The 25,218-nt window shown below is 47.5% G+C and overlaps 2 protein-coding genes across 11 annotated transcripts in view; both read left to right on the top strand.

Moving 5' to 3' along the window:
- The window catches only part of EXOC6 (exocyst complex component 6), a 187,648-nt gene extending 184,134 nt beyond the window's left edge, over positions 1–3,514 (top strand). For 7 of the 10 annotated variants that reach the window (XM_043518193.1, XM_043518192.1, XM_043518194.1 and 4 more), the window contains 3 exons: positions 676–788; positions 1,619–1,630; positions 2,161–3,514. In XM_043518193.1, the coding sequence (XP_043374128.1) occupies positions 676–788; positions 1,619–1,630; positions 2,161–2,293 (258 nt within the window). In that variant the 3' untranslated portion in view covers positions 2,294–3,514. The remainder of the gene's footprint in view (positions 1–675; positions 789–1,618; positions 1,631–2,160) is intronic. The other 3 variants (XM_043518195.1, XM_038409912.2, XM_043518197.1) reach the window with 1 other exon arrangement.
- A 2,358-nt stretch (positions 3,515–5,872) lies between these two features.
- On the top strand, positions 5,873–24,931 carry LOC119859520 (cytochrome P450 26C1). The gene is made up of 6 exons (XM_038411736.2): positions 5,873–7,644; positions 8,079–8,303; positions 8,712–8,987; positions 12,990–13,145; positions 19,317–19,958; positions 21,218–24,931. Exons 1-6 carry the CDS (start codon positions 7,441–7,443, stop codon positions 21,605–21,607), a joined length of 1,893 nt encoding a protein of 630 aa, XP_038267664.1. The 5' UTR covers positions 5,873–7,440; the 3' UTR covers positions 21,608–24,931.
- Positions 24,932–25,218: the final 287 nt, after the last annotated feature.

The raw sequence follows: 25,218 nt of genomic DNA, 5'->3' as shown, positions 1-25,218 counted from the left end.
TTTGTTTGGACTAAAAGAGCTCCCAAGGCTAACAAGCAGAATCGTGAACCCGCCCTTTTCCAATCCCGGGGAGGATCAGTCACCATGGAGAATCCAGCGGGGGTTGTTTAATGCACTTAATTAAGATTATCTGAACCTCTGGTTTAAATTACTGTAGAAAAAAGTAGAGTTGCGAACTCTCTTTCAAAGGTAAAATGTTCTGGTGGGCTAGCAAACTGGGAAGCTTAAAGTATTAACATTCTCCTGCTAGGTTAGTTTACATGCAGCAGCCCATCAAAATATAAAGTAGACCCAAGCACGGGAATGAAATGAAAAATGCGTTCGGAAGAGAAGGGAGATGGTTAAACAATTAAGGTGTTTGCTGCCTAACCCTTCGCTTTTAATTATTTATTTCTGGTGAAGAATGTTAAGTGACTTGTGCAGAACGATTCCGTGTAAAGCCCCAACGCTGTGAGAACCGCTTTGCAAACACCACTGGAGTGATCATATTGTTTCCTGGTGGGGATGTAGGACTGTTTTAAAATCCATTTTAGGGCGCCACTTTTCTGAGAAATCGCTAGTACTTCGGGGATGTTAATACGTATCATTCTCCCCTCTACACCAAAGGAAGAGAGACAAACGTAGGTCTGAATCTTAACAGCGGATCTACATCTTGTCTTTGTCTTCTTCATGTAGCTTCTGGACCTTTTTATGGTGTGGGACTGGTCAACCTACCTAGCTGATTATGGTCAACCTACTTCTAAGTACTTACGAGTAAATCCAAGCACAGCCCTTACCCTCCTGGAGAAGTGAGTATGTAGCACAAACACCTTGGGGGGGGGGGTGTTTCTCTTGAAAATATTACTGGTAATGTGAATAGGAGAAATAGCCGAATGCAGGGTGATTCCGGCAGCCGACGTCCCTGTTGCTGATCTTTTCCCAGCAGCTCTTGCTACCTCTGTTTTAAAGAGAAGTAGAACTTAAATGTTTCTGCCCTTTCTCCTTTCCTTTAAGATTAGTCTGTACCATAAAGTTACTGATCACGTTAACATGAACAGCAAAACGCTAGCCTCTCTTACATTGTCAGGCTCATTGTATAAAACTGAATCTAGAAATGTGCGTTTCAATTTGTTCTTTGTCCCAGTTTTAAAGAGATGTAAATGCCAACTGTTACTGTGCTTTATAAATCAGTACTATATTACATTGACTGTATCGCGATCTTCCCACAGCTTTGCTGTGCCCAGGGAAAAATAAGGTATCACGGTTAGGAAATTAAACCAAAAACACCACTGAACAATAGTTACGTCCCAAAATGTGTTCAAAGCTCACAGTCTCATTCAAAGTTGTTCGGTGCCTTTTAGCTCAGTATAGTTACATCAGGGGACGGACCGAGTTGCCACTTTGTAAAATAAAGCATTTAAAACTCTCGGTGTTAAATCTGTGTTCTGCACATTCTCATATTTGAATCTACAGTAGCTAATTAGATTTGAGAAACAGACCGAAAGGGGAGCATATATATATGTTTTGGCTAAAAACAACTTGTCAATCTCCTGTGTATAACTGAATCATAAATATATTATGATTTAAATGTTTTATCTGATTTTCTTTCCTTTTCCCGCAATGAATGTATGTTTTGCAGAGTGCATAGAGGGTATGTATTTCCCTATCATGTTATACATATACCATTGTTTTTTATTTAGACAATAGTTTCCTGTATTGCATTTTTAAATCACCACTATATTTCATCTTCAAGTTTCAGTAGTAGTAATACAGACTTCGGATAATTTATCAATGAATGGAACACCATTTCATTGAGAATGAACTAAAAAATGGAACCAGATGGAGAAGGATCTAAACAGCCTTCAATTCTGTTCATTTGCGAATGTAATTTTTAGTGTTATGTTTCCTGTTTATGTACTGTTTCCATTAATAATTTTAAACCATTTTTAAGTAGTATTTGTTAAGACTGGGTCTCTATGCCTGGGATTTAATTTAAAAACACAGCTAGCTGAGTGAGAGAGACGCCAAAAGCGATTTTTGTAACCTTTAACTCTTGTTAACACAAAGTGAACATATCTAAAAGAGAAAAAGTAGCGCTGAATTTGTTTTAGCCAGTCCGATTGTCTCTCATTTTAGTGACATTTCTAACATGCCTAAGTCATCTACTTTTTTTTCTGGCAGAATGAAAGACACTAGCAAAAAGAACAATATTTTTGCTCAGTTCAGGAAGAACGATCGTGACAAGCAGAAGCTAATAGAGACCGTAGTAAAGCAACTTCGAAGTTTAGTGAACGGTATGTCCCAGCACACATAGACCTGTTAGATCGATTGTATCCCATCTTGCCGAGATCTGTTTCTTGGCCACCATTTCTACATAGCAGGCAGGGATGGTGATTAGGACTGTTGTTTGGTTGAATAAAAGAAAAATGCGATCTAGGTGGCTTATATACGGAAACAGCAGTAAATAATACTTTGTATGTATTTTTAATGAATTGAAAACTATTTTATATATTGTAAACAAATGGTGGAAAATGGTACTGTAAAATAAAAAGCAGGTCACTCACACTGTACATGAAACAGCTGAACTGTAAATACATTATTTAGACGTGGGTAGTCCTTACATACAGATTTTTGCTCCAGTTAGAAATTACTGGGAAAAAGTTTTGCTATAATTCTTTAATTGCCGTTTTCCGAATAAATCCTAATTTAATATTTTTAAAAGTTGAAATACTTGTATTTCAGATGTTGCCTGGTTGTTTTCTTTTTATTAATTATATATTAGCCTTAAATACATAATTTTGTATACCAAATTTTGTAGTCTGGAGGTACGAAAAAAATCTTCTGATTTTTTTGTACACTTTAAAACTACCTGAAAACCAGACTTGATATATATTCAGTGTTAGGGCGTATAGCTTTGTTCTTCAGAAGTGGTTTCATCTTGAGTTTATGAATGTAAATAACCATTTGAATTCTCTGCAATGTGCTTTGGTTTCTGTTCCTCAGGGGTAACCTTTATAACTGTACTTTTGTAGCTGATTCCCGATCCCCTGTTTCCCCCCTCCAGATTAAAGTAAGGGATCAAAGATTTACGATATCTGATCTCATGCCAAGTCCCTGTGTGTCGATATGTATGTTTATACAAATAGAGCCATGCCCATAATTAGAATTCCCTCCAACGACCAATATCTCTGCCCTGTAGCATCCTGGCTATTTTAAACCTAACGAGAATGTATAATAAATACAAACCAAACCATCTGTGGAACATGTAAAAAGAATGTACATTTCCCACTGTATTTTTAAGTTATTGACGGTCTAAATACAGTAATATAAATCTTACCCTTATTTTTGAATTTTATGTATTAAAATGCATCTCAGACTTAAATTTCATGTCGGACTGTACAGCAGAGTTCATTTCCCCTGTTTTCTATCGTTCAATGATTTACTCTTTTTCCTTTGTAAGCTAAGACTGGAAAGGTTCCTGTGTACCCGCCTTCATCTCCGTGATGGAAATATTAAACATGTTCAGCAAACTCTCCATACGGTGTCATTGTCCACATCCGTGTTTGTTTGTGTGTCCCAGGGAGCTTGGTGCCCGAGTGTCCGCCCCAGGACAGCTTCAGCAAAGCAGCAGCGAGAATTTCTATTAGACCTTGGGATTTCACTTAGTGTGAAACTGGAGCTGAAATTCCCAGTCGGGCTCAGCATGGCCTAGAGATCTCACTCCCATCTGAGCAGCAGAGTGAGGGAAGTCCAGAGGCTCTCGTCCTGTTGGGTCAGTTCTCCTCCTACAACTAGGCTTAAGCTTCCTTGTTAGGTGTTTTCCAAGGAAGAATGGCGCAGTAATGACCAAAGGACGGGGCAGCACGAAGGGATTCGCTTTGGGAAGCGGAACGGTGCGCTGTCGCTTCGGCTTTGCAGTGAAGCCTCTCCAGCGTCTTCCTTCCTTTCTGGTGTCCTCTCCAGGCGCGAGGGGCTGCCATGAAAGGGGTTTGAGCCCAGGTCCCCCTTGAGAAGCGAGCACGGGTCGGAGACTCCCTCGCTCTTCCTGCGCTCCCTACTTGGACTGAGGGCCTCTACAGAAGGGCAGCTTTCCCCAGCAGATCCGCAAATGATTAACTCGAAAGGAACCTGCTCAGCCCTTATAAAAATCCATGTGAAGGGCGTGAGTGGAATTTCACCCGGAAAATGCCCGCGAGGAAAGGGAGCGGCTCAGGGGACTTGCTTGCAGGCGGGGTGCGAAGAGCGGGGGGATTTTATACTTTCGGGATCATTCAAATATCTCACATTAAAGGGAAATAGAGACGTTTGAAACCAGAGTTAAACAGGCTGTGGGGAGTTGCTGACCCAGCTCGGGCTCTGCCCTGTTTGTCTGGGGGATGCGCATTGCTTTGAAAATAGAGGGTGTGAGTGCGAATTAAGAAATGTCCGGCTACCAGAATTGCCCTTTAAACAGTCCCCAGAACGGGTTTGTGTTGCGCCCTCCTGTAGCACGCATTAGACACCGGCCCATGTAGCTCTTTCGGCCCCTTTGTAAATGCAAACCTGCCCTGTAAGAGTTGCGGACCTAGACTGACCGGCGTCATTTTCCCTCAGAACTCTTTGTCGTACATAGTAAGGCTCTGCTAACCACCCATTGCCTCTTTACTCCTGGGTCACAGGGGCAATATACATGGAGTGAGCTGGACTTGCTAGCTGTACCTCCAGCAAACAGGATTAATCAGGCCTGGAGGAAAGGAAAGCGGAGACAATTCTCCAGAGGGGCCTCTAGATTTCAGGGAAGGGAGCGCCACTGAACCTTGGCATCTAAACAAACAACAGGTGTCTCCTGTATGCCGCCGCGGCGAAGGATGCAACTGGAGCTGTGTTAGCAAGCGGAGATGGGGTGCAGGGCTACTGCGAGAAAAGGCTGCATCCAGCTCCCAGAGGCCAGTGCCTTGGGAAGTACATGTGCTGTGCATACGTTGGGTGAAGATGTCCTGACCAAGGGAGGGAGAGTTTTCCCTTGGACCAGCAGGGTAAGAATAACTAGAACCCAGAGACATTTGCTCCCATTGACGCCAATAGGACAACTCCGATTGACTTGGGCGGGGAGCAGGCGCCGACCCCGCATTGAGCCACCAGGCTTTCCAGAGGAGACCGTTCCGGGAAAGCCCAAGCTTTCGCGCTGCGCAGCGATCTGCTTTGCGGTAATACCGCTCCTGAGAAGGATTTAGCGGAGAAACTGGCTCCGATCCGAGGCACTGGCCCGTATTAGCCTGATCCCATACTTCTCACGCAAGCAAAACTCCCAATGACATCAGGGAGACGTTTGCCTACGTGCGGAATATGGTCATACCCGGAGGGCGTCATACCCGGCTCAACGTTAAAATGCCTGCAGCAGCTTTTAGTGCGGGAACGTGTTGGTTCGCATTTAGACGGTTACCCTGCACGGTGTTTTCTGCACAAGGCATTAGGCAATCTTAGTGTTCCTTTCATGGCAGTGTAGCTGCACTGTAATGACTTGCTGAGCCGTGAGTCAGATAGGAAGCTACAGGTAATGTCAGCCGCGAGAGCGGAACCCAAGCGGCTGTCTGCCTGCAGCCCACTGGGAACCCTTTCCCTGGCTTGCGCCAACCTACACCGGGACCCAGCTCTCAGCGGTCCATTGGCAGATCCCCGTGTGTCTGCATCTTCTTCCCCGCGTGGTCGTGCCCTGCTCGGGCTGAGCGGGAGCGGGGCTGGCAGGCGCCCGTTGGGGTGGGGAAACGAAGTGTGCAAGTCTCAAACATCCGTTTGCGAGCGCTGCTTTCTAGTAAAACACTTTCCGCCTTGCACACGGGGGTCCTGAATGAACTGCAAATGAGCAAGGGGCGGGTGGGGGGGACGGGGCTCAGGGAGAGCCCTGGAGAGGAAAGGAGAGCTGGAGAGCAGCGTTCCCCCTGAAACACTATTAAAATAACGGATCACTTCACGTCGATCGGGCTGAGATCTTTGTCCCATCTCCAGTAGCATCAACATCAACGAATGACACGGATCCTGGGGGGGGGGGGTTTCGGTGGAGTAAGTGGTAGACAAGGGGCTCTGGGGGCCAGGGCTGGCTCTAGGCACCCGCAAACCAAGCACGTGCTTGGGGCGGCACTTTTCAAGGGGCGACATTCTGGCCACCCTTTTTTTTTCCCCCCTTGGGCAGTTGCGCTCTCGGACCTTGGGGCGGCAATAAGCCTAGAGCCGGCCCTGTCTGGGGGAAAGGCGAGGGGCTTTACAGGCTGCGGCGCTGTGCCCCGCTGGACTCGGAGGGGCACGCAGGCTTGCGGTGGTGAGGATGAGAAAGTGAGTGACACTATGGATTGGCTGTCATTGGTTACCTGGGTCCCAGCCCTCCAGCTGCAGGGATCTGTCACAGCAGCTCTCTCCCCTCTTCAGCTCCCCACACTCTTTCAATCAATACCCTCACTTCTCACGGGCTCCAATCATTGCCCTGTGTCAAGCTCTTTAAGTACGCAGCAAAGACGTCATCTCTGAAGGTGGATCGGCGAGTAGGCACCCAATATCTATATAAAACTGGTAAAGGCCGAGAATAGTTAAAAAGGACAGAGACGGCGAGAGGAAGGAGGCAGCGGGACTGGGCTGCAGACTTTTCCGGCGGACCATTCGCCTTTGCGATCGCCACGAAAGTTATGGGAAGCCGTGAGTACCCAGCCTCTTTCTCTTTCGCCCCGCAGGGGCTTTGGCAGATGTCGCTTTGCTGGTGCCGTTCTGGCAGAGGCGTAGCTCTCCCTTTGGGGATGAAGTGAGAAAGTCAGCCGGATGCTGGCTGCCGCACCTGGAAGTGCGGGCTGCTCCACGCTAGGGGAGTCGCCACCAACCACCTATTAAGCCGGGAAGTTTCTCCAGCGGAGCCCTGGGTTGCTGCTCTCAGCATCCTGAAGCTCTGGTTTCTAGCAAACCTGGGACCCGCGGGGCAGTGGAGTGAGGCGGACACGTTAGCTTAGAGGAGACTCGCTTGCTGTATAGGGTCTCTGTTGGAGTAGCGGATCCGGCTTTGCTCGGAGAAAAGGAACTGTCTGCCCGCCAGCTGCCGCGCGTTGAAGTGCGGTTCGTTTTGGGGCAGCGCCGCGCTTCGCCCCGGGCAGTAAATCTATCGCACCCCAGCGGCTGATCTTTTTTTAACTCGGAATCACTCGTCTCTGCCAAGGGGCCCGTGTCCGTCCACTCACCCGCTCGAGGGCACGTAGCCCAGGCGGCAGCCGAGACGGGCAGGGACGGAGCCTGGGCACCTTTCTCCAAAGCCCGAACAGCTCCCAAGCCACGCGCGCGATCGTGGGGCTTTTCCAGGCACCGTGAAATCGAGGGCTCGCCTGTCTTGCTCCTTCCCTCCCGGCAGCCTAGTCCGCTGCTCCCCCAGCCCGCTGCAGAGGTGCTTTGCCCGGGGACAAGCGACAAAGGGCATCCGGCTGCGGCAGCCGCGGCCGGGAGCCGAGGATGTTGCCGGCGGGGATCAGCGCGTTGTCCTGGCTCGAAGCTGCGCTCACCGCCGTGCTGGCCCTGGGGCTCCTCCTCACCGTGGCCCGGCACTTGTGGACTCTCAGGTGGACTCTGAGCAGGGACCGGGGCAGCGCTCTGCCCCTCCCGCAAGGCTCCATGGGGTGGCCGTTCTTCGGGGAGACCCTGCACTGGCTGGTCCAGGTAAAGTATGAACGAGAGCACGTGTCCCCCTGCGGCGGGGGCTGCGGGCAGTCAGGCAGGTGGCTGCTGGGGGCGGGCGGGAGGTGGCTCCCCACCCCCTCCCTTCCGACCCCAGCCCCCTAGGATCGGGCTGCTCCTGGGACGCCCAGAACTAACTGAAACCTGAGGGAGGGATTGAAATGCTTTTCATTCCTGAGCCACGTGGGCCCCGGAGCTGGCCCCCCCCCCCGCCCTGCCGACTTCGCGGCGGAGGGCGCCAGGCTCCGCGCAGCGAGCTCCCCTCCCGCTCCCGAGGAGCCGCGGGCCTGGATGGGGCCAGGGGGCTCCGCAGCCAGCCACGCTGAGTCTGTCCCCGGGGTCGGGCTGGCGGGATCCGAGCCTGACCCAGCGGCCCCGGTGGTGGGCTCTCCGCTTGACTTGCCGGCTGGTTGCAGGGCTCCAGCTTCCACAGCTCCCGCCGGGAGAAGTACGGCCCCGTGTTCAAGACCCACCTGCTGGGCAAGCCTGTCATCCGAGTGACCGGGGCGGAGAACGTCCGCAAGATCCTGCTGGGGGAGCACAGCCTGGTCAGCACCCAGTGGCCCCAGAGCACCCAGATCATCCTGGGCTCCAACACCCTGCTCAACTCCACCGGCGAGCTGCACCGGCAGAGGAGAAAGGTGCGCTCCGCGGCGGCCCTGCGCTCGGGGAGGGCAGGCGGCCAGGGCAAGGCCCGGCACAGCGCTGCGCAGGATTCTGACCCGGGAGGGCGGCGCTTGGAGCCGTGTGTAAAACTCCTCTGGAGTTGCGGGGGGGTGGGGGGGGGCAGGCAGCGAGGGGCTGCGTGAGCGGGGCGGAGGCCTAGGGTCCCGGGAAGGCGGTTGTAATTCACCCCTGTGCAGCCTGCGAAGCCCACACCGCTTCGTGGCCAGGCGCTCGTCGCTGAGCCGGCAGCTCGGTCCAGCAGGAAGCCAATTGGCGGCGGCTGCCAAGTGGGTAGCCCCAGTTCCCCTGGCTGTGCAGCTGCAGGTCGGAGACAGCGCCAGCAGCACCACCAGCCTTAACTCTCTTCCCTCCCCTCTCCCTAGATCCTGGCTCGAGTCTTCAGCCGCGCTGCCCTGGAGAGCTACCTCCCTGGGATCCAGAAGGTCGTGAGCTGGGAGCTGCGGGGCTGGTGCAGGGAGCCTGGCTCCATCGCGGTTTATTCCTCTGCTAAAACTTTGACTTTCCGCGTTGCAGCTCGGGTTCTGCTGGGCCTCAGCCTGGAAGAAAAGCAGTTTAAGGACCTGGCCAAAACTTTTGAGCAGCTGGTGGAGAACCTGTTCTCCTTGCCCCTGAACATACCGTTCAGTGGGCTGCGCAAGGTACTGGTGCCGGGTTACATGCCCGACTCGCTCCGCTTTGCTTCCCTCTGCTCTGTCTTTTTGCAACCTACCGAATATAGGCTGCATTGCTTTTAAAAAAAAAAAAGTCCAGCTCCAAAGTAGCCAACAAAGCCAAGGTTTCTCTCCAGGAAGTTAAAGAGAACTGTAAATAACACAGAGCCATGAAAGCCCACCACGCACTCTTACCCTGCCCCATAAGGGTCCATACATGTGTTCTAACTTTCGTAATGAAAGGTGGATCGCCATTGCCGTTTTAAAATAGAGTGAATCGCCTTCTCCCCGTCCTCCCGTCCCCTCAGGAATTCCCTCTTTGGATATCTTACCCCTGACATGTCCCTGAGTGGGTAACGAGTCACGTTTTAAACAGGTTTCATTGCTGTATTAGTTGCAGTGATCAGTTAGATTTTGCCCCATTTCTTTTGCACTGTTTTTTTATAAAGTGTTGGATTGTTCTCTTATTACAGACTATTCTCTAATTACTCCTCCTCCTAGCTATTTCTTTTTGTTTATTTGTTTTCTATATATTTACTTCCAGCACCTCTCTGTGTTGTTGGCTTCAATTTATTCTTATATAATGTTTGATTGCTAAGCATGTTACATCTAGAGTTTTCCGTTGAGTAAATTTCAGTTCTGTGATGCAATATTCTCAGCAGGATAGTGATCTGTCCAATTCTTTTCCATTGGCTTTGCTATTATCATGGTACATCGGGAGCACACAAGTTCTCGGCACCTGTGTGCTGGTTCAGAGAATGCCACTTCCTTCGATTGAGATAGTCCTTGCTAACATCTATTTATTACCTGAATAGTATATAGTCTGTTGACTTGTTTGTGCTATAGTTCTGTGGGTTATGAGGTGGGAGAGGGCTAGAAAGGGATTCATAGATTCTAATGACAGAAGGGACCATTGTGACCTTCTACTCTGACCTCTTGTATAGCACAGGACATAGAACTTCCCCCCAAATAATACCCTGAGCAGATCTTTTAGAAAAACATCCTATCTTGATTTAAAAGTGTTCAGTGACAGACAATCCACCAGGACCTTTGGTAAATTGTTTCAAGAGCTAATCACTTTCACCATTAAAAATATAGGTCTTATTTCCTGTCTGAAGGCGTCTAGCTTCAGCTTCCATTGGATTGTGTTCTATACCTTTCTCTGAAGAGCCCATTATTAAATATTTGTTCCCCATGTATGAGCTTACAAGCAGTAATCAATTCACCCCTTCACCTTCTCTTTGTTAAGCTAAATAGATGGAGTTTCTTGAGTCTATCACTATAGGGAGCTTCATCTGCAGATTTAATTACATTGGATGATTTCTTGGGTGTGTGCATTACACACAATTTTTTGTGTGTAATTTCCTAGGAGTTTGAAAAAAAAGGAAAAAACAGAACTTCTGTCATGTGGCATCATATTGCCATTCACATGGGTCATCAACAGGGTGGGAACCTTTAGATCTACCCAATAGACTTCTGCCACATGAGCTAACAGAATAACTGATCATTTTCTATGTAGACTAGCACTAGAGAAGCAGGACACACTCACTTTGCCAGAGGGTTTCAGAGATATTTGCTGACAGCAAAGGAATGGTGAGATTCATGAATCTTGGGTTCAATTTTAGGTACTGGAGGGGAGTGTGTCTAGTGGGCACAGATTCCTCTGCCTCTTCCCTCCTCCCCCACCCCACAAGCTTTCTCCTTTCTACCCTGTCCCCTTCTACTCCCAATATCCCCTCCATTCCCAATCTCCTTGCCCAGCCAGGCCCAGTTCAGCCAGGCCCTGTGTCCTTGTCCAATGCCCAGCCAGTCCCAGTTCCCCTGGCTCCTGGTCCAGTCTTCTCTCTCTCCCCAGGCTCTTTGTCCCAGTCTGTTTGTTCAGCCAATCCCAGTTTTCCCCCAGATTCCTTCTCAGATCTGTCTTTCCTTTCTTCATGTCCTTCCCCACATTCCATTGGTTCCCATTTTCCTTGTCCAGCTAGTCACAGTCTCCTCTGAGGTCACATTAGATTTAATGGTTCCTTCTGGCCTTAAAACCTATGAACCATCCACCCCGCATCCCATCCAGCTCCCAGTCCATCTTACCCCTCCCAGCTGCCAGTCCTAGTCTCTTTGTCCAATTAGTCCCAGTCTCCCACATCTCAATACCTAGTCTCAGTTTATCCTCTCCTTTCTTCCCCCGGGGACAGCCTTCAGTCTCAGTCCTGTGTCTTCTCTTCAAAGCCTCCTTCTAATCTACGCCCCCATCTGGCTTTTGTCCCCTCTGCATTCAAATCAGGCTGCTTCCCCTTATATGCTATCTTGATGCCTGCAGGGGGGACAGAGCATGAAGAGCATAGGAGAGAAAGTTCTCATGCTTTCAGTTCCAGTGCCTGACTCTGGCATGGCCTGCAGCAGCCCAGAGTTACAATTTCAGTTGAAGTCATCTCAGCTCCCTGCAGCCCCAAGCTGGAGCATGCCCAGGGCAGATGGAATTTCCAGAGTTTTTAACTGTCAAGATCTAGCAAGAGTCAAAGGCTTATAACTTGTCCAAATGTGGGTGAATTTTCACAGGGATGGCTCATCCCTGACATAAGGAGCACACCCTGACAAATTTCTCATCCCTGCACCAAATCCCTGTTGGAGCTAGAGACTCTTCAAGATTGCCAAAATCTTTTAACACGGGTAAAACAACATATTTTTCACTAGTTCATGGAAAAGGCTGAACCATTTGGGCCAAAAATTGCTAAAATACTTCAGCCTGATGCAGACATGATATGGAAAAAATTTCATCCCAAACAGTTTTAAGTTTGGCAAAGCTATATGCATCTAAACAGGGTCTTGTAATGGTAAGAATAGAGCAACCTTGGCTATAATACTTTGGTCTAATTTTGGTTGTTCTGTTTACTGTGCAAGTGTTGGTGGTCTGTGACAATATTATTATGGAGTCATAGTGTTTAATGCCAGAAGGGACCACCAGTCATCCAGTCTGACCTCCTGTATATGACTCTATTATAATATAATTCTAGCAAAATCTGTGCATAGGTTTCTTTCAGGTTAGATTATCCTGCCTCTGGGCTTCTGCGGTAGAGTGATCTCTAGATGGATGAGGCCCACACGAGACAGGCTTCTTGTTACAGAACCACACACCTTGCATTCTGAATGCAATTCCATTTCACATAGTGACAGCTTTGGAGTTGACTCCTCCATATCCTGTTAGATGTTTGGTTGCATGGAGGGTTACTTTAATGGAAATGCAGCCTTCTGACAGATACATTTTCACACAACCAATTGGGTGTGATTATTACATATTTAGCTAGTATACTTATCTGAAATAGCGAATCCCTTTGTCACTGCCTTTGAAAAGCCCCTGAAAGTTTCTGGAGGCCAACATTAGACTGGGTTAGGCTTGTCAAGTCATCCTCTCTTATCCAGGTACCAGAGGGCCTCCTTTGGACATAGCAGAAGTTGAGTTTGTTCATGGGAGTCATCAAGAGGTCACTGTGGCATCAGCCCTCTAGTTTCACTGCATCCCTCTCCCCCCCACCCCCAAGTGTTCCTTGGGCAGTATTTCCCTTTACAGGGTGTGTTGGAATAGCACAGGGAGAAATTACCCAATTCCCAACAGTCTATCTGCCCAGTGCCAAGTAGTGTCAACAAAGACAAACCCAGACCTGAAGAAAAGCTCTGTGTGGCTCTGAAGCTTGACTATCTCACCAACAAAAACTGGTCCAATAAAAGATATTATCTCACCCACCTTGTGTCTCTAGCATAGACAAATGAATTTGTCCTTCCTAGTCTTTTAGTTGCGAGGTGTCAGATTGAAGCACACTCAGAGCACAAAAGGAGAGTGGATTTGAGCTATTGGTATTAGAATAAGAGGGATAGGATTCTTGGGGTCCTTGAGTGCTATTCATCCTGGGTAGGGTCTTTTTCTGGGTTTTTTCTTACAGTGCTTCACTATGGGTGGGTTTGGACAGTCTCTGAACAACCATGTCTGACTCTTCGCAGGGGATCAAAGCCCGGAATATGTTACATGAGTACATGGAGAAAGCCATAATGGAAAAACTACAAAGAAAGAACTTGGAAGGTCATGGTGATGCTCTGGATTTCTTAATAAACAGTGCCAAGGAGCATGGCAAAGAATTCACCATGCAGGAGCTGAAGGTAAAGAGAATCTCCTTTGCTGTTTTGTTTCTGTCTTTAAAGCAGTTTGCTTGGGGGGCACCTGATATCTGCTGGTCTCTGCCTTTGTTTTACCCACTCTGGGAGAATCCATCACAAACAATAACAAAGCTTGTAGTTAACTGTCTTCCTCACCTTAAGTGCCCCTGGGCACTAAACATCGCTTATCCATCATGATGAAATAAGAGTCTGGAAAAAAAAAAACCAAACCCCATAGAAATGCAAGGATGTTGAAAGAGAGATTGGACACCCAACACTTAAGGTAGATGTTGAGCAGAAAAGGGTGAGCTTTGTAGCATCCCACCAGTTCCCAAGCCTCAGCAGACAGCTGGTGAGGTGGACACTTAGGAAGAGTGTGCCAGCCCTACAGACATCCTTTTCATGGTTAAATTGCTTTGCATTTGAACTAAGTTAATATTTTAAAAGTAAATAAATGCCTCTTTTGCCCTCCTACCTTATCCTCTTGGCTTTTCTTCCAGGTATCTGCCTGGTTTTACTAGAATACCGCTAGGTTTGTGCAGCTCCGATGGGGCTCCTTGTGTATCCATGTATTCTCAATACACTTCAAAATATTATCTTTGATATGATAGACCCGATTGTGCAGTCCTCACATACTTTCATGCCTATTGCAGCGAGGCCTATGGATCATGCCACTGTGTTCTGGTGGCAGTAAACACAGAAATCTTTGAAACAATATATCAAAATGACTCCTGAGATGGAATGATGGACTCTGGGTCATTCCCTAGGACCAGCTGGTTAATTATATTACTCAGAATGTGGATCTGCTCTGTGGAATAGTGAACATGAGACAGCACCATGATTTAAGTCAAATCCTATTGTTCTTACTCAGGCAAAGCTCCCAGTTGAAAGCAATGGGAATTTTGCCTAAGAATTGAGAAAATATTTGTCTTTAGTATTGAGTCAGTGCCTACCACCAGGCTATTCTGGGTGTCACTGTTGGTGTCATATATAAAAATTGGAACTAGTGTTTATGAAGTTCTGGGATAATTTTGAGCGTGTGCAGTAGCTGATTTAAGTACATTTATAATTTTGAGTTTTAGGATATCATATGGAGATATCAATCCAGAATCAGGACTTACTGTGAAACCTATTTTTCTCTTCTCTGGCTGAGAATCAGCTTCTATCCTTAGTACCCTGGGCTTCCAAAAAACAGGCATGTTTGGCTGCCATATTGGCAGAACTGCCAAAATATTGACGGCCTTCCAAGTCACCTTCTTTTCCAAGCATATGTAAAGCCAGTTTCAGGGTATAAGATACTATTAACTTGTATGGTAAAAACGACGCTGCTTAGCTTCCTCCGGGATGAAATCCTGGCTCAGCTGACTCCAAACTCCTATGAACTCCCACGGGGTCAGGATTTCACCCCGGATCTTTATCTCCTAGGAGCAGGTGACCTGTTTTCGTAAAGTTTCTGAATCTTTGCTTCTGAAAATCTAGAATTGTGTGGACAGAATTGCATTGTCTCCACATGGAAACTCATCACTGTTTGTTGGCATCCCTCCTAATAGCAGTAAAAGTCATTATGCATTTCCTGAGATTCTTAGGTGTTTAGTGTAGGCAGCAAAATGGCCAGCGACAGAACACCCAGCTCCATCAGTTTAGCTTATGCTACAAAGCAACAACATCATAGCAAATTAAGTAACAGAGACCTTATACCACAGGGCCATTCCAACAATCCTGCGTTGGCAGGAGAAGGACCCATTAGAGGGTCTTTTCCTCTCCAATTTTCCCCATTCCCGGCATCTTCTCACTTGAGTGTGTCACAAAAAGAGCACCGTTTGGCTTGAGCCAGGGGGCAGGATTCTTTGTGGGGAGGCAACGTGGCTGAGTAGATAAAACACTGGACTGGTAGCCAGGAGATGTGGGTTCTGTCCCTTCCCATTCACTTCTCTGTGGTTCACTTTCCCGGTATTTAAAATGGGACAATGCTGTCCTGATGAAGAGGTTTCGTTGGTTTATTTGTTTGTGTTCAAATCCTATCCTATGTGGAACTCCATGAAGGGGAATCCAATCTGCAAATAGGGAACTATAAACTACTTTTCTCCTGAGTAAAAGAGGGTGTTTGCCACGGGTTGTGTAGCGCAGCAGTTGTACATTGAATAACTAGTTTACAAGGAGAATAGTCTATTTTAGAGATTAATTAAAATGACCAAATAAATTCAATCTCGATGTTTAAGAAAATCTAAACTATTGGACAAAAAGAATGCGCTAATTTGTAATTAATGCTCAACAATATTCTCCAGGAGCAGCTAGATGTGATTAGAAGAGGTATATGTGACATTAGTCAAAAGAGATGAATATAACTATATTTGTGAAATTAAACACGGGTATCTGTAATGTAATATTTGCCAGATTATACCCAGGTATCCCTAATGCACGTTATTCAAAAATAATTATATGAGCAATTGGAGAGCCCCCACGGATAAAGCCAAAGCTAAGAGGCTGGTGTGGTTCATCCCAGTCGAGATAACAGGGATGGGCAGGGAGTCAGCGTGGGTTAGTATACTGATATGCACTTCTGTATGCGGTGCAGTTAGAAACTTCCTACATCAGATGCATTTAAAGAAACTTTCCTGCGGATTATAAAATAATTTATGGTTACTGTCTAATGTGGCAGCGCCTTTTACTAAAATAAAATGACGGTGGAATGTGAATATAGTGGAATGATCTGACTAGGTAGAAAATCGTAGTTGCTTTATAGCACTGGCTACACATCTCTGAGAGTGTACATTAATTTCCTGACTGGCTTTGTGTTTAAATACTTTTCAAAGAGCACTTTCCACCCCCGAGAGATGCTGGGAATTGTACTCGGGGAATGAATGCAGCATGTGCTTTACAAAATCAGGACTTGTAACAACCCAGGTTAAAAAGCCCACCGTTTTATCGACACCACCAGAAAAAGCCGGAAGCCACAGAAAGGGAAAAGAGCACATCCCTTATCATAGCAGCGTAGGGTACAGCACGGTGGCAGGGATTGGGCCTTTTGCTTTCTGAGAATGCACTAAAATAAATTAAACTATAACCCCTTGCATTAAAGTCACAACAAAGGTGAGATTAACGTTTGAAGGAAAACAGGATAATCCTGAGGCTGTTTCCATAATGAACCAGACTGAATAAGAGGCTAGGTGAGGTCTACAAAACACCCAATTGTGTTGGCTCTAAAAGAATAAATAAAATGCTTTGTCGGTGAATAAAATATCTTCGCGCCAGGACGTTCTTTCCCGCCGCATTCATTCGCTGCGAACTGCTTGAATTTTCATCCTTTGTGCGGTGACACAATGTTCAGTTCAATATTAGCATTGTAAAGACTGACACAGGGAGGAGCTCAGCCTCCCCCCGATGCAGCCGTGACAGCCGTTGCTTTGAGGCGGCTGCAGAAGGTGTTACGCTTTACGGAGCGGAGCTTGGCGTGGGAGAGCCCGGACACTGCGGGCAGAGCACAAACGCCGTAGCACGGCGGAGGTTTTGTTATCGGGGATGCCCAGTTCCTGCTAGTGTCTACGGGAGCCACGTGCACACATGGGGGGGGGGGGGAGCAGCCCCCGATCTGTTGCATGTTATACATCCTGGAGAGCCAGCACACCGACAAATCCCCCTGCCCCGCCAAACCGGCCCTAGCTAAGCTGCGGTGCCCCGGTCTGGTAGCAAAGGAAAACCCTTGCTATGGGACCCCTGCAATGCCCCGGCCTAGCGGGATCGGCTCCGGGGACTTGCGGGCTTTAAGCGGAATGGCCGTGTGTGTGTGTGTGTGTGTGTGTGTGGGTCTTCCCCTCCCCTTCATAGGAAATCGGACCTTTCGGCGCTGCGAGGTATTCCCGGGCCAGATGTATATTCGTAAAAGGAAACAAGCTCCGCGGAAAGCCTGTCCCTCGTCCCCGCCGCTGGGCCGGTTCGTAGGGAGACGAAACCTGCGCAGGAGTCACATTGTGTCCAATCGGCTCCTCCACCATGGCTTTCCCCATGTCCCCCATTCAGTCCGGGATCATTCTGCCCATCCTTTGCAAGGCTCTGTCCCGGCCAGAGCGCCGCCAGCTGGCCGATGTTTATGCGGGGCAGGGCGATAGAGGAGAAGCCTTGGGGTGGAGTCCTTGCCTCATTGAAGTCCGTGCGAGTTTTGCCATAGACTTCAATGGGGCCAGGATTTCACAGCTGTGTTTGGGATTCACCCCTTCCCTTCTTATAGGCTTTCACCTGGAGGGGGGCTGTTGGTCCTGGAGACATTCCCACCCTTAGGTCACGCCCTACAGCCCTCTTTTTGCCTCCAGATCATCACCGGCAGTCTCTGGAAATCCCAAGTTCCTTATACACGGTATGCAGGTGTGTTGTAACTGCAAAGCTTGTCTCTCTCCTGGGCAGAAGTTGGTCCAATAAAAGATATTACCTCACCCAACTCGTCTCTCTTCCCTTTACCTTAGCAGCTATTAGGGAGGCTTAACTGGGTGTATATTCTGTGCATAACTGTGTGTATTCTACACAACATCTGGGAGGTGTGATGCTCAGCCTTGTGAATACACAGCAACTGCAGTCCCTTGAGTGTGCATTAGAGAGGCAGAACTAGGATAGACATAGTTACAGAAAGGCAAAATAGTTACTGTGAAATATTTCGGTCATAGTTTCGAATGCTGGCTTCATAGTCATAGTTCACATCCTAAACCTGCACTTTTTCCTTTGATTTCTGTATGGGTGAGAAAGAGAAAGGGGAGCTAAGAAACTTCCAGTATTTAACCTTCCATGACTTAGCTCGGGCCTGGCTGGTTTCCTGTAATATTTTAAGGGAGGCCTTAGAAGGCCCTGATTGTACGGTTGTGAGGATCTATGCCTGATGGATCTTTTGCCTACTGTCGGTGCAGATACTCCGCTTTGATTGTCTGGGATCATTCTGTAGCTTGGCTTTGTGCAGAGTTACCAGAGCCACACTGTGACAAACGTGTCTGTAAAGAATCGTATGGACAATTGGGTCAGTTGTTTTCCTTTGCAACACACCTCAGTTTTTGCTTCTAGGAAGCAATTGGATCCTTAGGCTTGTTTTTCACACAACATTAAATAGCATAGGAAGGAGGCATGCGGAGTGTCTGGAGTTCTTCCGTGGTTGTCCCATTACTTGTTATACAGGGCTTGGTTCTGCCAGATGCTGAACACTGTCAGGCAATCCAGCAAAGCCCTTAACTTGACACACATGAGTAGGAGAATTCCCTTAATGTTTAGCTCAGCACCTGGCAGAATCCAGCCCAGGCGATTTAGTTCAAGTGGCGGCACATCTATGCACAGTGTGGCTGTATGGGAGAAAGGTTGATAGCCTCAGGGAATTTTGAACCATCGAAGATCATTGACAGGATTTTAGATGTTCCACTATTGTCATCGAGCAATAAGAAAGTTTGTTAATCTACAGACTCTGACATGCCCTTGCCTCTGGGGCAAGCGAAGAATCCGGGATTTGCCAAACATCTGTATCTAGGTAACTCTCTATTTGCTACAGATCTGCAGAGGTTCACATACATACATTATGATGACACAGCAAGTTTCTTATTACTTTAACCTCACTGTTGGCCTGAGTCCAGTTCTATTCATGTACATGATGTCTTCACATTGACTTCAGGGGACATTTGAACAAACATTACCTGTTTTAGATGATAGCATAGGAACCTAGGACTCCCGGACCAATATCCACCATTACCAATGTAGAAGACATGCCATTCTGGAGATTATTTTTCTAAGAAAGTGGAAGAATCGGTACATATCAAATGTAGAGTCTGGCAGACGGAGACCCCTGGTGTGCGTCTGAGGACAAATCTCTACGGCGAAGTGTGAGGATAACCTTTGCTCACAAAATTCTCAGCCAGGTTCTTTCTCCTCTTCTTTCTCTTTTTACTGATAATGTTTGCAGGTTCGTAAGGAATAGTGAAATAAACAATCCATTACATAAGTGGTAGACGTGCAGTATAATGCTCAGTTAGCAAAAGAACGCAAGTCCTGTAAAGTTAAAGAGATTTTAGTTTCTAAACACTCAAATGATGGAAATGAAGACAGGCCACGTGGGGTTAGACAGCTGTGCTCATAGGGAACAGGTGGGAGTATGATTTGAAGATTAAAACACAAATGCATTTAAAACTGTCACTTTTGATTATCTCTCAGGAGTCAGCGATTGAGCTGATATTTGCTGCTTTCTTCACCACTGCTAGTGCCAGCACGTCTCTGATCCTTTTGCTACTGAAACACCCCTCGGCGATAGAAAAAATAAGACAAGAACTGGTGTCCCATGAATTGCATAGGCAGGGCCATTGCCTTTCACCTACAGTCTCCCAAAAGAACCGCCCATGTATTGAACCCTGTCAAGGTACACCAATGGTCCAGGAGAAAGAAAGGAAGGACAGTGACTTTCAGCAGCGTCTCCGCTCCACGCCAGAAGGGACGCCGAAGAATCAAAGTCAGCAACTTGATCTAAAGGCAGGAGGAGAGGCCGGGGGTAGTTTTATCCGGCGGCCTCCTCTCCTTAAGGAGCCCACGTTAACCAGAATGACACCAGAAGCAATTAGTTTGAATACAAAAGATCATTATTCAAACCCCAGGCAAGAAGAAGCCGGCCAGCCGACCAGCAGGTTCGAGGTGCCCACAGGGCCAGTGATTCCAGGGGCAGAGTGTCATTGTCAGCCAGAGATGAACTTGGATAAGTTGAGCCGTCTGCGCTACTTGGACGGTGTGATTAAGGAGGTCCTTCGTGTGCTGCCGCCCGTTTCTGGAGGCTACAGAACTGCCCTGCAGACCTTTGAGCTGGATGTAAGTTATCTGTGTTCTGCAATTGTTTAAAGACTAGGGTGTGGCTTTGAGCCAAGCAGCTTTAGTTAATTTATTATGTGTATCTGCGTGTCTTATCAGACAGTTTTACACCATTTTCTTCTTCCTCTCTAGTGACCTCTAGGTATTTCAAAGGGCTGATTTCCTAATAATGGCAGCGGTGCGACTATTAACACTTGTCTGTAGAACGAGTTTATCTTTAGTGTGAAACACTTGTTAAGATGTAAGATATGACATTTTGCCAACTGGAGGTACACCTGAGTTAGTGCAAAATAAATTTACACCGAATCTGTTTTTTGCATTTTAACGTTATAGAAAGCAGCACAGAATACAGGGGAATGTTGCACACAGCTAACTGGCCACTTAAAACGGAAAACGTAAAAGCATCTAGAGATCAAATAATTGGTTATTTATTTGTAATTTATTTATATAGTGCCCCAAAATGTGTTGGGCTTCCCTGAAAATCAAATGATACTGAGTTTCCTAAATCAGCGACTACCGAAATGTGACAATACCACAGCGTGAATACAAGAAATGACAACGAAACAGAGCAGTATAGAACCGCAAAATCGCACGGCAGGCCCAGTTCTACAAGTAATAGGACAGCAAGTCTTGCTCAGGCACCGTAGCCCCAATGAACACAACAGGAGTGGGACTGCTTGTCTGAGTAAGAGCTGAAGGAACAGGCCCTGGATCCAGCTGGCGTCATCACACGAGTCCTGTTTGTGTCCTTGGGACTAGTGGCCCGAGCTAGGCGAGCAGGATTCTGGTCTCCCAGTTCCCTGCCTGCTCCTGCAGGGTTTTGCACGGAGGAAGAGCAATGAGTTATTTCCATTAACCCCGGTGTCCTGCAGGGGAGTTTATCTGAAGCTGCCGCATTAGAAAGAGTGGTTAGTTTAGCATCCAGGGCCCCCAGAGGGAGGCACCCCGGTCCCGATTGAATTAAACATCCCACCCAACACCCCAGCATCTTCGTCCTTCCTGGAGAAAGCCAGGGCCGGTTTCTAGCGGAGGTCCGTGGGAGCTGGGTCTGGGGCTCTAGGCAGGGCGGCGTGTCGCCCTCTGGCGGCCGAAGGGAACGGATCGGGCAGGTTTCTCAGTGAGACAGGTCCCAGGGCCCCAATCCTTAGCAGCAAGAGCACAGCCTCGGGGCTCCCTCTAGCAGCTCAGCAAGGCCAGGGGCCCCCAGCGCCAGTGCCAGCTGCCCCTTAGCTGATGGTCCTCTCCCGCCTCCCCTGCAGGGCTACCAGATCCCCAAGGGCTGGAGCGTGATGTACAGCATCCGAGACACCCACGAGACCGCGGCCGTGTACCAGAGCCCCCCCGAGAGCTTCGACCCGGACCGGTTTGGCTCGGCCCGGCAGGAGGACGGCAAGGGGGCAGGACGCTTCCATTACATCCCCTTTGGTGGTGGGGTCAGGAGCTGCATCGGCCAGGAGCTGGCCAAGGCCATCCTCAAGGTGCTGGCCATCGAGCTGGTCCGCACGGCCCGCTGGGAGCTGGCCACCCCCAGCTTCCCCGAGATGCAGACTGTGCCCATTGTGCATCCCGTGGACGGGCTGCAGCTCTTCTTCCACCCCCTGCAGCCCGGCGGCGCCAGCACCCGCCGCCAGGGGTCCCGGGAAGCTTGAGCCGCCGCCGAGGCCTCTGGCGCTGGGGCGGGCTGCGGGCAGGGCGAAGAGGGGAAGCCGCCGCAGCGGGGGACAAGCACCAGGATTTGTACCGACCGGACACAGAAAGCGCCACATGAGCCCCGGGCCCGTTTCCTTTTCGCAGCGGGGCTGGGATCCAGCTGCTGAGAGGGGGCCTAGACCACCCGTCCCTTCCTTCTCGGTGCCCTGCTGCTGCCCACCACGGCAACAGGAGAGGGGCTCCGGATGCTCCAGCCAATCCGGTGAGATCTCCCTTTCGTCCGCTTGCACACTAGAAAGGCTTGGTTTGTGCCATGCTCACTGCACCCCCCGGTGGGGAAAATCAGGGCCCAGCTGCACTCTGAGGAGTCAAAACCACAGGGAAAGAGTCCACGATCCAAGTATGCAGTTTCCTTAAACTTCAAAGGTGTTGGCTGGGGGAAAGAAACCAACTGTTCTAGATTTTAAAACAGAATCCCCCGGGACATAGATTCATCTGCTACCTCTCACCTGACTCTTGAAAGTTTAGGGGAACGCCCTATCCACTGAACATCCTTCCAAGCCACACAGTTGTCCTGGTCAGCCCTCCTGCCCCCTTCCTTCTGACCGGATAGAGAAAAATGCAGAAGAGAGAGAAAAATAACTGTCTCTAGCACATTTTCATTACAGAGCATGACTAGAGATGGCCTGGAATTTCCTGTTCCACATGCAGAAGAATTATGCCCTATGGGATACATGTATTTGTAAGAGGGGAGTGGGGTTCTTCACATTGGGCCATAGCTTTTTAGAAATTTCCATGGATATGTAAAAAGAGAAAAATCTAAGGAGTCGCTGCAATCTGACAGGTCCAAACTTGTCAGATACATCCCAATTATCTGTAACTTTCTGATAACTCTCTAACTTCCGATAGATTAATGTAAAGAGTTTGTATTTCATCTCACTCCTGCACTTTCCGTTAGAGTCTATATGATAAACATGCATTCTGGTCCATCAGATAGTACCGTATATTAATATTGTACATTAATACTGTACTATAGTAAGGTCTGTGCTGCTGTTCTGAAGGATCCATCATTAAAACCCATTGTCAAAGTAGACTAGAGTTTAGTTGCAGGTTGAAACCTGCATGAGAGAATCAGATTTCAACAGGGAAGTGATCTTTTTAAAATAAACATTTAAAGAGTCGGGACATTTAAATGTTTGCCTCTGACTGAAAAGTTCCTGATTTTAAAGATCGAAAACCATTTCTTGCGCATACACTCTGGTACCTCTTCCAGAATAATGATTTCAATATTTATAGTGAGAGTCACATTATAATAACTATCAGAGCAGCATTGAGCAACAAGACCATTTGTCATGCATCATATGGTATACAATGGCTTAAATATGGATTCAGGTGGAGTTAAGGTTGGGAGCTGACTGGCCTATTAGAGGGTCTCTGAATACTGTCTGCCTTGCCATTTCCTACTCTTCAATTCCAGGATTTTTCTTTTTCTCCTTGTAAAAGAATTTCTCACAAATATTTTATAATGTGATGCCTACCTTTCATGTCCATGAATGGAAATGGCAATTCCATTAGAGCATGGAGAGGAGAGTTCAGGATAATACTAAGTATGACTTGTATAGATGAGTGAATACATGATTTCATTTTCACTTAGGGCATGATGGCAGCGCACTGTCCATGGACAGCCTTTGCTGGGCTTTGACTTAGGCACATAGTACATACTGTCTGTCTAAAAGGTGAGGGGAAGCAAGGAAGTAGAAACATCTGATAATTAATTTTCGTACATTTTAATGGAAAATATGGCTACTCCTTCTCTAGGTCAAGCTCTTGTGTAATATTAAAATGTATCCGATATCTGAGAGGTCGAACTGAACACCTACATCCCCAAACCTGTTATCCGTAGGATGAAGTTGCCCTTTGTGAAGGCTGACACACTGGTTCCTAGGATACTTTCTCGAATGACACTTCTGCCCTAAACAAACTTTCTCGTCCTTCTGCAATCTCCCAAAATGAGAAAAGTCAAAATATTTGAGCCCCCTTGCTTTAAATGGTGACCCACTGCCTGAAAGCAACCGACATGATTTATTATTCTGTAAACCAGAGTGTCAGCAGCCACCGCCCAGATAATTCACCTGGATCAGTATTTCTAATTAAATATCAGAAAGTCGGGTAACATAATTTCACTCCTTGCAACATCTCAGCTACCTAGAGCAGAAACATGGCTACCAAATGTGACAGGTCAAATCTGGAAAAGGTTGTACTGAAAGTCGGAGTTAAGTGCTGTTGGCAGGTTGACCCTTTAGTGAACCAGAAGCCTCTGCCCTCCTGACCTTGTCTTTAAGGTGAATCTTTGTGGTGAACGGAGGGGAAATCAGTAGGCGGTGGATACAAGTGTCAATGACTAACTTTAATTAGCACAACCATTGAACTGATCCATCCAAACGCTACTGACGCTATTGTGATCCTCGAAAAAAAAAAATAGGCGAACCTTGGATCCACCTCCAGTTCCGTTTTATTTCGGTGGGACCTGGCCGCTCACCTAGGCACTAATCGGCTGGGGAGCCGACTGGCAAATGCAGCTCTGCAGCCTCCTCCTCCAGCTTGGATGAGAAGTAATCGTCGATTCTTCAGGACCACGCTAAATAATTACCCTGAGCACTAACACTGTAACCGGGTGGTTGAATAACGTAATGTGAACCTAGTAAAAAAAAGACTTGAAACTGATGTTGTTTTTCAAATAAACATGAGCATTTGCAAGTGAAGTGTAGCAATTATTACTTGTAATCAAAGTTTGTTCCTATGAGGCTGTTAATTTCTTGACCCCCTTCCAAGATGTCTTTAATTATCCCTTTCACTCTTTACCATTTGATTCTTTTCGGACTGACGACTGTAGAATAGATGGCTGTGGCGATAATAAAGGTTTCCTGTGGTAATTATCGGTGCTCAGGCCACCGTATCTCGTTATTTGATGGACAGTGAACTTGGCGAAGTTGCTCGCAGAGTTCATTCAGATGTCACGGTCCGTGTTGTAGGTCACAAGCAGGTCAGCGTATGGGAATGGGAAAGAACCCCGAGGTCATGCCACTGCTCCCAGGGCAATTCACTGAGGATACGAAGACACCAGAAAATGATCATCCCTATTAGGCAGAGAACTGTCCTGCCAGCTTTGGAGGGCTCAGAAGCCGCCAACTTAACCAACCACTGGTTGGTTTATATAGGTCAGAGGAGGGGTGGGAGGAATCGGAATAAAGTGAGCATTTTAAACACAAAATAGGGAAATTAAATTTAGGCTGAAATCATATAATATACAAATATATATCACATCTGGGCAGAGCAAACAACCCGCATACACATATTTACATGATATGCAGGCATGTGTATAATATTCACCCTATGTTTCAACCCTTTACCGATAAATGATTTTTAAGCATACATATGTAGGAATTAGGACTTCACCTACCTTTCAATTAATCTCTAAACTTTAAAAGCCCTTAGCCCTCCCGGGCTGACGCTGCACCATTTAGAAATAACCTATGCTTAAAACCGCAAATTTAAGTGTCGTGTCCCGGAACTAGAAAACAGTCAAAAGAATGTGGATGCGGCACAGAAA

Source organism: Dermochelys coriacea, chromosome 7 (assembly GCF_009764565.3).
Source record: "Dermochelys coriacea isolate rDerCor1 chromosome 7, rDerCor1.pri.v4, whole genome shotgun sequence".
Lineage (NCBI taxonomy): Eukaryota > Metazoa > Chordata > Testudines > Dermochelyidae > Dermochelys > Dermochelys coriacea.
Note: the sequence above shows the minus strand (reverse complement) of the source record. Positions and strands in the feature narration are given on the sequence as shown.